Source organism: Typha angustifolia, chromosome 9 (assembly GCF_048772165.1).
Source record: "Typha angustifolia cultivar Huaian chromosome 9, ASM4877216v1, whole genome shotgun sequence".
Taxonomy (NCBI): Eukaryota; Viridiplantae; Streptophyta; class Magnoliopsida; order Poales; family Typhaceae; genus Typha; species Typha angustifolia.
Genome location: NC_133247.1, coordinates 506,842 through 520,492, shown reverse-complemented (window position 1 = coordinate 520,492; position 13,651 = coordinate 506,842). Strand labels below are relative to the sequence as shown.

General features: G+C 35.7%; 1 protein-coding gene across 4 annotated transcripts; it reads left to right on the top strand.

The window, feature by feature from the left end:
* The first annotated feature begins 709 nt into the window (after positions 1-709).
* On the top strand, positions 710-13,188 carry LOC140767409 (uncharacterized). 4 transcript variants are annotated; one of them, XM_073107304.1, is made up of 17 exons: positions 710-948; positions 1,042-1,219; positions 2,326-2,634; positions 2,766-2,855; positions 3,641-4,105; positions 4,195-4,302; positions 4,551-4,681; positions 4,764-4,896; positions 5,709-6,066; positions 6,203-6,702; positions 6,828-7,007; positions 7,075-7,233; positions 8,436-8,510; positions 10,178-10,322; positions 10,776-10,966; positions 11,393-11,608; positions 12,251-13,188. In XM_073107304.1, the coding sequence occupies exons 1-17, from the start codon at positions 770-772 to the stop codon at positions 12,878-12,880; spliced, it is 4,047 nt and encodes a 1,348-aa protein (XP_072963405.1). In that variant the 5' UTR covers positions 710-769; the 3' UTR covers positions 12,881-13,188. The 4 variants fall into 4 exon arrangements, with proteins under 4 accessions (XP_072963405.1, XP_072963404.1, XP_072963406.1 ...); XM_073107303.1 differs by having other exon boundaries at positions 10,761-10,966; XM_073107305.1 differs by having other exon boundaries at positions 10,761-10,966; positions 12,238-12,418.
* The last annotated feature ends 463 nt before the right edge of the window (positions 13,189-13,651 follow it).

Genomic DNA, 13,651 nt, shown 5'->3' with positions numbered 1-13,651 from the left:
CACTATATCCTATTATTCAAATTTAAAATAAAGTGCACTTTTAACCTCTTCAATCTTTTTCCTAAATAAGATTATATGATTATGGAATGAAAATTTTTAATTATTTCAAAAATATGAGCAGAAGATTCATATTTACTCAAATAATGAGATTATTAATGTAATACGAGTATTATAATAATTTCCACTTAGTAGAATTCTCTACTAAGGTTGGATATGAAAATTAACGGTTTGATATTAGTCTAAACCATAGAAGGCATAGAGATACAAATAAAAGTTTAAGAAATAGTTTAATTTTAAGTATACTGCCAATTTAAAGTAGATTAAATTGCCTCTAGCCATCAAGCATCTATGATCAAATCACTGTTGGCTACCTAAGATTCTATTTGTAACATCTATTCATTCAACCACATTTTGTAAGTAAAAAGAACATGCAAAAAATGAAACAAACGACAAAGACTTGAGTGAGAGAGTCATTTATTTCCCACAAGGAAAGTAGAATTTCCACCTGTTTTATTTTTCAAATGGAAATATGGTTAATAAATAGGAATTTCTTGAGGTGTCCTTCGAAGTAATTATCGAGAATTTGTGAATCTAAATGGGCTTATTCTTCGGCCCAATATGAAGTGCTGAGTTGGGCCTCTCTAAGACTCCGTCTTCCTAATATTTTCTCTCTCGAAGGCGCAATTCCTTTTAAAACATCAGACTATCAAACACCCACCACACCCCATTTACATCCAAAACCCAGAACCCTCGAGATCCAGAGATCGCCATGGAAGAGCTCCCCGACGAAACCCTGTCGACCGTCTTCTTTCGCCTCAAATCCTACTCTGTCGAGCTCCTCGATCTCCTCCGAAACCCTAAGATCAAGAAGAAGTCCGCTTCCTTCCTCCCGGAGATGGCTGACTTCCTCCGTCATGCTCCTCCTCCCGCCCTTCAATCCTGCTTCGAGTGAACCCTCTCTCTCTTTCTTTCAGTTCTTGAAATATCGTGTGTTCTTGATTTGATTTGAAGGAAGTTGGCTTTATTGTCTATCTGTTGCAGTTATACCTTGTTTCCTTTGCTTATGTTGCTGGACGGGGCGGTGGGGTGCAGAAAGGAGAAGGAGGGAGGTTCAGAGGAGAGTTTGGGTGTTCTTGAGATCGGCGATAGCGTGGCAGAAGGTGTCTTGATGTGCCTCGAGTCCCTCTTGATGAAATGCCGTCTGGGATCGGTTAATCAGGTGCATGCTTTTGGAGGTTGATTGCCTTTTCTTTTTCACTAGAAACTTTAGGAAAGTTTCTCCGTGTTTTTCGAATCAGATATCGAGAGAATCTAGATAAATTGTTGAAACCTTATTAATCAGGTGCGTGCTATTTTTGCTTTCTTGGTGTTAAAGCTTGTGTAAGAAATACTTCCTTGAGGAGTACATAGGGCAAACCAGTTAGAAGTAGAACGAATTGGATTCTCTAGCTTGTAGGGTTAGGGATTAGAATTTCATTGATCAAACTATAATAGCGTGAGTCAGAGGATTTCAGACATTTATTGTATCATGTCCTGAGGAACTTTGTGCCTCGCTTCCTGCTCAGCTTCGGTTATTTGAGTACTCTTATGTCCTTCCCCATGCATTTTCTTACTGCAACATGGGCTAATGCCACTGTCTGCTGGTGACTGGTGAGAATGTTCCGACAGTAGTTGTAGCATATGCAATTTTATACCATTTGTTATGAAGTTCATTGTTGACTGCCTGGTTGCTTTCAAATCCAAGAATAATATCTGGTCTAAGTTTTTACTCATCAGTTGTCATACACTTTTCCATGCACAAGATGAAGAGATGGGGACTGCATTTCTTGTCTGCAAATGCATGGGCAGTGCATTGTAAGAGGAGAGAATATCTTGTGAAGTGAAGAAGAGGGAAGCTGCGACCATCATGAGATGAGATGATATCTTGGAAGCTGAGAGGAGGATGGGAAGTCTAAATGGTTACTGTGAAGAGATGGACTCTAACAGAGAGTATATAGGGAATGTGGGATCAAGTTGTCGGGTGGTTTCCCCTAACCAATGTCAATATAGGACTATGTCCAGTATTGACTGTGTAACTTAGATTCTGTCCAACAAGTTCACATTTTGACGGGTCTCACTAGATCAGCTATATGAGGCAGGAGTTGGCTGATTCCATTTGTAATGTTGTTTCATTTCTTTTCATTTCTTCTACCATGGATGTAAAAGGAAGGGAAGTGGAAACTTTCCTGGAGTGAGTTTTACATGTTAGGCAATCTGTTTTCTTATGGTCTCCTTATTTTCATTTGGACTAATTCTTGAAACTGCACCTCTCTTATGATTCTTCAGATGGTTGTGGTGCTGAAGAAACTGACTTCTGGGGCTATGCTATCACCTTCTGAGGCTTCAGAAGAGTTCCGAGAAGGAATAGTAAGATGCTTTAGGGCTATGCTTCTCCAGTTACAACCATGCTCTGTCAATTCCTGCTCGTGCAGGCAAACAGTTTTCTTGCCCACAGTTTTATCTGTTATTACTTTGCAAGTTGACCATGTGAGTTCCTCAAATTACTGTGCGGAACCTGATGAATGTTTGCTTGCATTTCTCCGGTCACAAAATGCTTCTGCTGCTGTGGGGCACTGGCTATCACTTCTTTTGCAAGTAGGGAGCATAAGTTTCATTTATATATTTTCAACTTTGCATGTTTATGTTGCTCCTATGATGTTCTTCTGCTCATATTTTTAGAATTCTTAATTAACTTTACCAATAAGAGCTGAAGTTCCTTTCTAAAGACTGCAGAAACTGAGGCATTGAGAGGACACACTGGGAGTGCCAATCTTCGAAAGGAAGCATTTCTTACACTACGTCTTCTTGTTGCAAAGGTCAGTAACAGTAGTAACCTCAGTATAACGGTGAATTAGTTAATACTTGCTCTGTATGTGCACCTTCTGTGCTCTAGGAAGGATTGTCAAACCATGACATTTTTTAAGCTAAGCAAATTTGATTCTAGATTTGGCTTCATATTCAATATTAGATAACTAAATTGCAAGAAAAGTTGCAAGGAATAGCTCGGCAGTTAGAATGTCATATTGAAATATCAATTGGACTAACTTCCATTATCAGTCAACTTCTTTTCTAATCCTTTTCTGACTTCCTTGCTACTGTCCAACAAGATCCAACTTGTTAGAACTATAAGTAACATTTTCCTAATATCCAACTTTTTAGTATTAGTAATTCAGCTTAAATTGATATCCTAGCAAGTAGGAACGAGGCAAGTGCTTAGGAACATAAAAGAAGTTACAAGGAGATGGAATCATCAGTAACTAACAACTTGTGTTGAGTAGAAGAATCTCTGTCTGGTGTACTTGAAGTTATCAGGATTGAAAAACAAGATGTATCTGCTTGGCAACTTAGTGTAAGTTCCATTAATTGTTTTTAAGAAAAAAAATCAACTCCTATCATGTCGCATAGTGGTCTGCCACTTATTGTTAAATATTTCAGATTCTTGAAAGTGGTGAGCCAACTCTCCAAAACAATGTAATGATGTGGAGTTGTCAATACCATCTTTTTATTGACTCCAGTTATAAGAATATCTGGAAACCTCTTCCCCTATTTTAATTTTCCACAGAACCGCATTTGCATTATTGATCTCAATTTTGATATTTAGGTTGGCTCTGCTGATGCACTTGCCTTTTTTCTACCTGGCATTGTCAGTCGCTTTGCAAAAGCTCTGCATATATCCAAGAATATAATTACTGGTGCTGCTGGAAGTGCATTGAGCATTGAGCATGCTATTCTTGGGTTGAGTGAATCCTTGATGATAGTTCTAAATGATAAAGAAAATCTTCGTGAGCTTGAGATTTCTGCACATGAGACTGCTAGGTTTTTTCCTTGTGACAGTGAGTCTACTGAATCTGTTCTGGAGGTGCTTCGTCATTTACCAGCAAATGTGCAAACTCAGGCCAGTAATATAGCTGAACAATCACTCAATCAGTCAACCGAGGATGCACATAGAGAGAAGACTAAGTATAATCATGCTGATGCACGATCCTTACATGTCCACCGTTCGAAGGAGTGGATCAGCCAAACTACGGCAAATGTTGATAAATTGCTTTCTGCTATATTTCCACATGTATGCATTTTTTTTCCTTCATAAACAAATAAACTTATTCTAGTTACCTGAATCTCTTACATCATCTCACTTTGTTACATGTTCTTCAGCTTTCTGTTCATCCTGCAGAGAAAGTGAGGAAAGCACTTGTTGCTGCTATAAGAGGGCTGTTGTCAAATTGCAGTTACAGTCTGAAGAGGAGCAAATTAATGCTCTTGGTGAGTTTCAAAGCAACTGTTCTATGAGATATATTCTTGTACTCATTTTGTGAGATATGAAGGAGTATACTGTAAGATCATTTTGTTTCTCATTTTATGATAATACCTATGGCATCAAAGGACACTTTATAGTCGTTTATGATTTGATATCATCAAATTACAATATTCCCTTCTTATGTGTAATGTTTATTACGTATGCCGAGGTTAATTTCTAGTCAAATTTTTGTTCTTGTCTTTGTTGTTGGCAGGAATGTCTATGTGTTCTTGTCTGTGATGATGCGGTGGTTGTATCTGAAGCTGCACAAGAATCACTCCACTATCTTTTCATTCAGGGAGGAAGTTCTTTAACAGAAGATGAGATATCAGAGATATTTACCAGGTTTCTGCCTTGTTTTATCTAATGAATGGAGAACATGACTATTGGAAAAATATTTTAATTTTCAACTTGTTTTTGTAAACAGACTCATTGAACAGCTACCACGCATTATACTTGGAAGTGAAGAGGCAGTTGCACTTTCACATGCAAGGAAACTACTGGCTTTAATTTATTTTGCAGGTCCACAGCACGTAATAAATCATCTTCTTGGCTCTCCTGTAAGTCTAAATGTTCTCGTCTTGTTTTTCTTATTCACCTGGTGACTGATGCACTCTATGGATTTTATATTTGGACCTTTTTTTTTTCATTTTTCTCTTTGATGATTGGGAATTTCATTATGTGGTTCACAAATGTTCCTCTTAGTTCCTTTGTCATGTATGAGAACTTCAAACTTTATCTGAACTGTTGACTGTAACTTTGGTTTTTCCTTGTTCTGCAAATCTCTTGACCTTTTTGTCTTCTAATGACACACATTTGTGAAAAAAACTCTTTCTCCGTTGTCATTCAGATGGCAGAAATGCATTTATTTTGACTGATTTTGTTCATTATTTATACCTCTAGTATGTCTTTGTTCTTTTCTCGTGAGACTAGTTTTCAGTGTTCTTGCCAAGGCTGAAGTTGACACAGCTAACCTTCATTGTGAAGTTTCAAGAAGAAATAGAGGGCAAGATGCGATGCTTATAAGATGGTGGATCTTTTCCGGGCTAGAAAATCACTTTAGCCACAAATTAGGAATCTTTGTAACATGAGCTACTTAATTTAGTAGTTAACTTATTGGTGCTTTTTGTGGCATTATCTCCTTCCTTTGCCCAACTATTTGGTTAGATGACTACTTGAAACTACGGTATTTAGTTCTTCCTGAATTGTAGTTTGTCATTACTTGGGTCTGTAGTGATCGTGTTTCTGATTATTTTGTTGTTTTACATGCTTCTTTTTTATTCTTCTCCATGCTCTGATATTTTTCGTTATTGTTTAACTATTAGCGTTCTTTTGATCTATACCGGTCCCTCATACTACTTTGCATTGGCAGGCCAATGCTGCTAAGCTCTTTGATTGTATAGGCTTATCCTTGAGTCATAGTTCACAATTTGCTGGTTCTGTTGATAAACTCGTTTTAACAAAGCCCCTGTCAGTTGGATACTTGTTTTCTGTTGCTGAGTTAAAAGCTGGTGCTCACCTTAAAGATGCAAGTCATGGTTTGGAGAGTGCTCCAGCTTCTGTCTCAAAGGTCTCTTTCGTTGAAGATACGGACTTGCAAAGCCCTGTAAACGTATACAGCAACTATGAGATCCCTCATATACCGCCTTGGTTTGTCCGTGACAGCAGCCAGAAAATCTACCTTGCTCTTGCTGGAATACTTAGACTTGTCGGTCTATCCACTGTGGCAGGTATGAACTTCAAAAAAAATTTTAAATCTGTATTTGTGTAGCAATATGGCAAATCCATATTCTGCTCCCATTAACTGATATAGATTTCTGATATTTTATTAAATTATTTTGTTTCTGCTATGGTTATGCATGTTAGGTTGGACAACTGGTATGTCTTTGTCAGTTCTTGTGGATATTTTGCTGGATCGATTTCGAAAGTTGACATCAGAACTGCAGAAGAAAGATTTTAATAAAGAAGGTTGGCGTGCTTGGTATTTACATATTGGATCAGGGCAATTAATGCGGCAGACAAGTGCTGCAGTTTGTATGCTTAACGAAATAATATATGGGTTATCTGATCAATCAATCAGCTTATATCTAAAAATGTTCAGCAATGCTGGTGCAAAGGAAGCAACTTCACATAGCGGGGAATTTATGGATAATGATCAAGCTAGCAAAATTACATATAATAGAAAAGCTTGGATGTTGCAAAATGGAACTGATCACACAATCCATTGTATTGGGAGTATTCTACATGAATATTTATCTCCAGAAGTGTGGGATCTTCCAATAGATCAGGATTCACTTTCGCTAGAACAAGAAACAGAATTAGATCTTCCACTGCATTTCTTCCGTGATACTACAGTACTTCAGCAGGTAATATTTGCTACACAACTTAGCCAATGAATTTGTTTCCTTCCTCTTTCTTCTTTTTCTGTTTCCATGTATTTTGGTTTGAAAGACGCTGCTTTACTGAATATTAATTAAGTTTCGATTTTCAGGTTATCATTGATGGACTAGGGATATTTAATATAGTTCTTGGGAAAGATTTTGCATGCTGTGGGTTAATGCACTCTTCTCTCTACCTGTTACTTCAAAAACTGATCTGCTCAAACATTCAGATAAGAACTGCATCAGATGCTGTCTTAAAAGTGCTTGCTGCTGCTTCTGGCCACGCTACTGTAAGTGCTTAAACTATTCACTCAAAATTAAGCAGTCATTCATGCTTGATATATGTTTTTCTAACAGGTGCGGCTTTTGGTTGTGGCAAATGCCGACTATGTTGTCGACTCTTTATGTAGACAATTGCGTCATTTGGATCTCAATCCCCATGTTCCTGATGTTCTTGCTGCTATGCTATCATGTGTTGGTGCTGCTCGTGATATCCTGCCATTATTGGAAGAGCCGGTACAGCAAAATGCTTTGCTCATGATGTCCTTTATTGTAGTGTATATAATTTTATATTGCAAGTGGGGCTCTGAGCGCCTTACTAAATGAGTAAATGGTATAATTTTTCCTATTATCTTTCCAATTTAGGAAAAAAAGGACTATATATTGTAATACAATAAAATTGTTGACATATTCCTGTGTAAGCTATGTATAAAGTGTATATGGTATGCAGGAGTACATTTATTGCCTTGTGAACTTAGTTTTTTTATTGAAATATATGACCATGATAAAATAAAATTGTGCACACATTCCTCTATGTAAGTTATGCATATAGAGCATCTAATATGCGAGTGTGTCTCAATTGCCTTAGGAACTTTGTTGGGTTTCTTAGATTTCTGGCATTGATTAAAACTGGGCAAGCTAAAGTAATTTACTGGTGCCTAGAAATGATGTCTCTTGCATTACAGTTCTTTACCTTTTTGTTTATTGTGCTTGCTTTCTATTGTTGAGGATACTTGAGTGCATACTTTTAGGCTTCGTTTGCTTTAGAAATAGGATTAATTTTAGAATAAGTATTTCTTTTTTTATTTTTAAAATAAGGTTTTTATTTTAGAAATAATTATTACTATGTTCACTTATATGAAATTATCATAAATACTTTTTGATTTGATATAAAGTAGGTTGATAGAATAGATATTAATGGTAAATTATTAACTGAGTTAATATGTGGTATAAAATATAATTTTGATGAATAATATTTGTATTCTAGAATATAATTATTATGATATTTAACTGTTTTTCTAGAATAATGAGTTGTATTCTAGAATAAAAAAAAATATTTCTGAAGTGAATGAGAACTTAACAAGTGAAATTGGTAGCAGGGTCTTCTTCGAGGTTTGTCTCCACAATGTTAATTTGTTAGAACTGCTGCTTTACCTTAATACATGATTGCTTAGTGGTGGAGATTTCTCCAGTTGAGCTTCAATAAGGCTTTCTTCACAGGTTTATCTTATTAAATACCTTCGATCTTGAAACTGTTTGAACACTTCCAACTAAACTTTTCTTTAAATATAATGTACTTCATGAATGAGTACATAAAATGTTATTTTAAAACTTTATTGGAATTGCTTTTGTTTGATAGTATTTCTTGTGGTCTTTGATTTTTGGCACACAAGTCTTATTCTCAATAGATTTTTTAATTTGTTGACAAATTTGCGCAGATGAGAGCTATTTCTCTAGAGCTGGAGGTTGTTGGTAGGCATGAGCACCCACATCTAACTGTTCCATTTCTGAAGGTCGTCCTTTATTCTTTTCCATTTATTTAACCTGCTCAAATTTAACTTTTCCTTCTGTTGAGGCATGTACGTTTTTTTAACTGTATATATTTATGTTATTCTCCTGGTAGGTGTTTGATAATGTAAGCGACCCCATACATATCTTTGTAGAAAATAGATTTATTGTAATAGCACCTGTTGATTTTAGGATAAGTAGAATTGCCCATGAGAATTTAGAAGTTCCATATTTCTCTTCTAGCTAGTTTCCCTGGTTTTCCTGCTGCCAGGCTTTACTTGCTTATTATGTTATCTTATAGGTAAGTTGATCTAGCTGCTGTCTATTTATGTAATTTTACTGCATTAATTTTTTTAACTTGTAGATAAATTTGAACAAATGATAAGTATTTTTTTCGTTCTCTTGATTTATGTGTATATGCCATTTTGCGGTAGATAACTCTTATCTTTTGGTGAAGTAATGAATTATCCAAGATTGTTAATCTAATTTATGGAAATGTGTAAGGAGAAAAGGAGGAAGACATCAAATTTTATCCTTTGACCCTATAGTGCAACATGTGTCCTTAAGTACTGATGGTCAATGTCTGCATTTATGTGGTCATTGGTTTGAGCCAGGGAACTAATCTCCCTGAATGGTGAGACTGTGTACATCGATGCTCATGCAGTGAGGTGCCCTACCCTTAATTAGAGATTGTCAGTCTCGTGCTGACAGACATGCATGCTTTCATGTGTGTTTAACAAGTTTTGCTGATCTAGTTTGAACTCTTTAGGTGGTCATTTAATGCCTTTTTTGGCCTTCATGGAATTTTCCTCATGTGCATATACCTGTATTGTCTCAATTATGCTGCAAATTATGGAACATGAATCTTATTCATTCTAGAACAAAGTTATGTATGAATGGATATGTCAAAGCTAGAAAACTATGTACATATAAGAATACCAATTCTTTATCATGAAGCCATTTCCACATAGAATTCTTTGGAGGCTTGTGTACCCCCATTAGGCATCAGGTGGATGCTGATAGTCTTACAGATACAAACATGTCTATTTTCTATAGCAGATTCCTTGGTTCTTTTACTTTTAGAGACTACCTTACCGTAAATTTGGCATCATTGCTGTCTGAATCCATAAGTATTAATCTAACTGAGATCTTCTCCAATGTTTAACTTTCCAATGAAGCTTTCCCACATTTGAGCTGTCGATTTCCTCACATTTTGTCCATCAAATTAGTCTACTTCTTAGCTTGCAAAAGTAGCAACACCAGTAATCGATGTCTTGAAGATCTTTGCAGTTTTTACTAGTTTGCATATGCTTTTTCATGGTACTACCTTGCTTTCCATCTAAGGAGCATTATGCAGTTTCTCTAGGTCTTCTGCTCATGATAGTTTTGATCTGGAGCTAATTTCTTTGATGCTGTCAGTGTGAGTGATTATATCGGTTTCTTTTGCATGTACAATCAGCTATAATTTGTGCCTCAACCAATGACATTTGTATCTGTAATCTTAATGGATATACTCTCTTGTAAAATACATCATGGTACATTAGTGTGCAATACAATAAATGGTTGGATTAGTTGGTTGTATCATTGGCATATGTTATTGTTGCTAAGAGCAATTTTCCTATTTATAATTTGTACATATTTCATAATTAGTTATTAGAGTTCCTTTGCTTAGGCGGTTGGCGAGATTTCCAAGGCATCAAGACATGAAGCTTTTAGGCTGCCCAATGAGGCGGAAACATTTTATGTGGAAGTTGATTCCAATGTTCATATAGTCCAGAATATGATGAAGGACCACCAAGAAACTAGTGCAATATCAGGTAATCAATCTTTCGATTGATGCTTTTCCATAATATGCTCTTCCCTTTGCTTATCTAGCTGCATGTTGACGGGTGCCCTCTTTAGGTGTAATTAGTTCCTTTTGTTTTGGAGGCCAGAGTTGAAGGCTGCTATTATTTACAGTTTGTATTGGATGCTTTCTCACGAAGAATTTAAGTAGGCTTTAATGTTTAAAACTTCTTTTAGAGATTACAGCGGTATTTGGTTAGCTTTTAAGTAGGATTAAGAAAGAGGTCCAAACACAAGTAGCAGAGCAGCGTGCATGTTTATAAAGAAGGGCCTAGGTTAATATATGACATAGATGATACATTCAACTATTCAAGTATCAATGAAACGATGTGCAACATCTTCTGCCTTTCCCTTAATTCTAGCTTTATTTATTTATTGTAACCAGTTTTTGTGAGCTTTCTTAATTCTAGATTTGATGGACTCAGAAAAGGTGGACATTAATCACAAAGAATGTCTTTCTTTGGAATATTGGGACGAATTGTTATGTAAGCTGAATGAGATGAGAAGATACAGACGAATAGTTGGATCTCTCATTGGCTCTTGCTTAGTAGCTGCCACTCCACTTCTTTCTTCGCTCAGTGAATCAGCTTCTCTGGTGGCTCTCGAGATCGTGGAGGTATTAGTTTGATTGAGATAAAGTACTTTTGTCAACTGAAATAACTGTTTGGGCATAAGGGGTTTAATTTGGGTTTACTTTTATAGACTCAAAGAGCTCATAATGCCATTTAGACAATATTCTGAAATTTTTGAAGTTCCAATCAGCTTGTTCTGATAGCATTTTTTTATAAGCTAACCTTTTATAAGAATCAAGTTATATTAAGAAATGGCTTGGCCTTTTTTCTTAGAGGACTCATGATTAAAATCTCATCATGCATCAAATTTCATTTTCCTTTGTCTGGAAAGTAAATAACCTTGTTGATTTTTCTCTGATGTATTTTTATAGATGACATGTTGTTGGGACAAATTTCCCTCATTTGGTTTTGGTCTTTCAGAAAATCTTTTTTTCCTCCTTGCTTTCTAAGATTATTTGAACTATTTGCAGAATGCAGTCATATCTATTGCTAAAGTGGAAGAAGCATATAAGCATGAGAAGAGAACCAAAGCAACAATCGACAAGGCAATTCAGTTATTATCACTGAATGGCCTTCAAGATACTATAGATGCTGCAGATGAAGAAGTTGACGAGAATAGATTGCTTCCAGCTGTGAACAAAATCTGGCCTTATTTGGTTATTTGTCTCAAAAATAAGATTTCAGTGGTAAAGCACATCCACCTTTCTGCTTTTCAATATATGAGAGATATCATTAATTTAATTTCTGGTTTTCATGCTTCCAGCATTAAGCATAGATATGGATTTCCCCTGTTCTCTGGAACTAATAACACATGGGATACACAAATTTTCCATCTTTCTTTCTTAAGCATCAAAATATTTGTTGTTCAAGGCTTTTTGCAATTATGTAAACTTCAGGTTAAATCATACTCACCATATGTGTCATACTCGAAAAGCATATCAAACACAAGAGAGGCTCCATTAGTACAAATGGTGAATCACAAAATTATACTAGCCTGCACCTTTTAGTAACCACCTTCCTAGGATAGGAAAATTTGTTTCTAATTATCATTAAGCAACATTGTGTATTTAAAATGCTGTAAACCTGTTGTATTATGCACTATTCCAGAATCAAAATTTATCGTGAGGGTTTATGCATTTTTACTTCAATATATTATTATGAAAAGAATTTACTATGGAGGCAAAGTAGTAGCTTTTTATAACAGCTCTGTGCACTTCATGCTCATAAGTCTTCAAGTTGCTGATCTTTCTTAATAGTTCATAGTTGCTATCCTTTTTCTTTCCTTTAAAATGATATTTGATCTTATTAGACTCAGCTTTTGTGGCCAGGCTGTCGTCAAGAAATGCACAAGTGTCTTAAGTAGAACAATCGTGATATCTGGTGGAGAATTCTTTATCCGTCGATTCCGTAATGATGGACCTGTAATTTGGAAGCTGCTAACCTTATCGCCATTTCGGAGGACCATGCCACAGAAGGATGAGAAAGCAATTCTTTTACCATATAGAGCTACCTCTTCAGAAGAGCCAATGTCTGAGATCTCCCATCAAAAAATACAGTCTGCCGTTTTGGACATGATTGCTGAGATAACTTCGAATAGGAAGAGTGCCACAGCTTTAGAAAGTGTTCTAAAGAAGGTTAGCGGCCTTGTCGTAGGTATTGCTTGCAGTAGCATGGCAGGTCTTCGAGAAGCTGCTGTCAAAGCATTAGCAGGCCTTGCGTGCATTGACCCCGATCTTATTTGGCTTCTCCTAGCTGATTTGTATTATTCCTTGAATAAAAAGGACGCTCCTGTGCCACCAAGCCCAGATTTAGCTGGGATCTCTGAGCTTCTGCCCCCACCGTTGGCTTCCAAAGAATACCTGTATGTGCAGTACGGGGGAGAAAGTTTTGGATTTGATATAGATTCCTCTTCGGTTGAGACGGTCTTTAAAAGGATTCAATCTGGGGTAAGGATGTAGATTGCCAATATAGTTAGAGAGGTTTGTACCATATGCTTGTAGCTTCCCTTGTAAATTGGTTGATTGGTCTACTGTATTATAGTTTCAAAGTTTCCTGTCGCAGGGTTGAGCAATCAATTTTGTTGTTTTGTTTACGATGATGAGATATTATCCATCTTTTTTAAAGAAGAGATGGCTAGGACAATATTTTGCTCTTCGTTTTCATTCATGAAATTGAAAAATGTTTATAAATTGTCATACAAAGAGAGTAATTTTATGATTTTCTCTTGAAAGTAAAATTTGATGTTTGCGAAGCGAAAGTTGAACTACCGGTACGACTCACGCGATGGTTTGGTTTTATGTATTTAAAATGAATTTTTATATGCATCCGAAGTGTAATGTGAGCATTAGTTTTTTAGAAAAATTTGTATATAACATTATTTTAATAAAATTATAGTTTACATCTTATATTTTTATTATTTATAAATTATGCTCTATAATTTAAGGCAGTTTACGTCCTATATTTTTATTATTTATAAATTATACTCTATAATTTAAGGTATATATGTAAAGAATATCTTGCCATTAAAGATCTGTCAATTGTCAATTAAACTTAACCTTAACCTGAAAAAATTATGAAATTATCATTAGCTAAATTGTACTTACTCAACATATACTATAGATATTTTAGTCATTTAAAAATATTAATTCGACGAAATAATCTCATATGTACAAACGGTCTTAATTCAAATTTAATCCAAAATATTTTTTACACATGTTCACTAAATTATA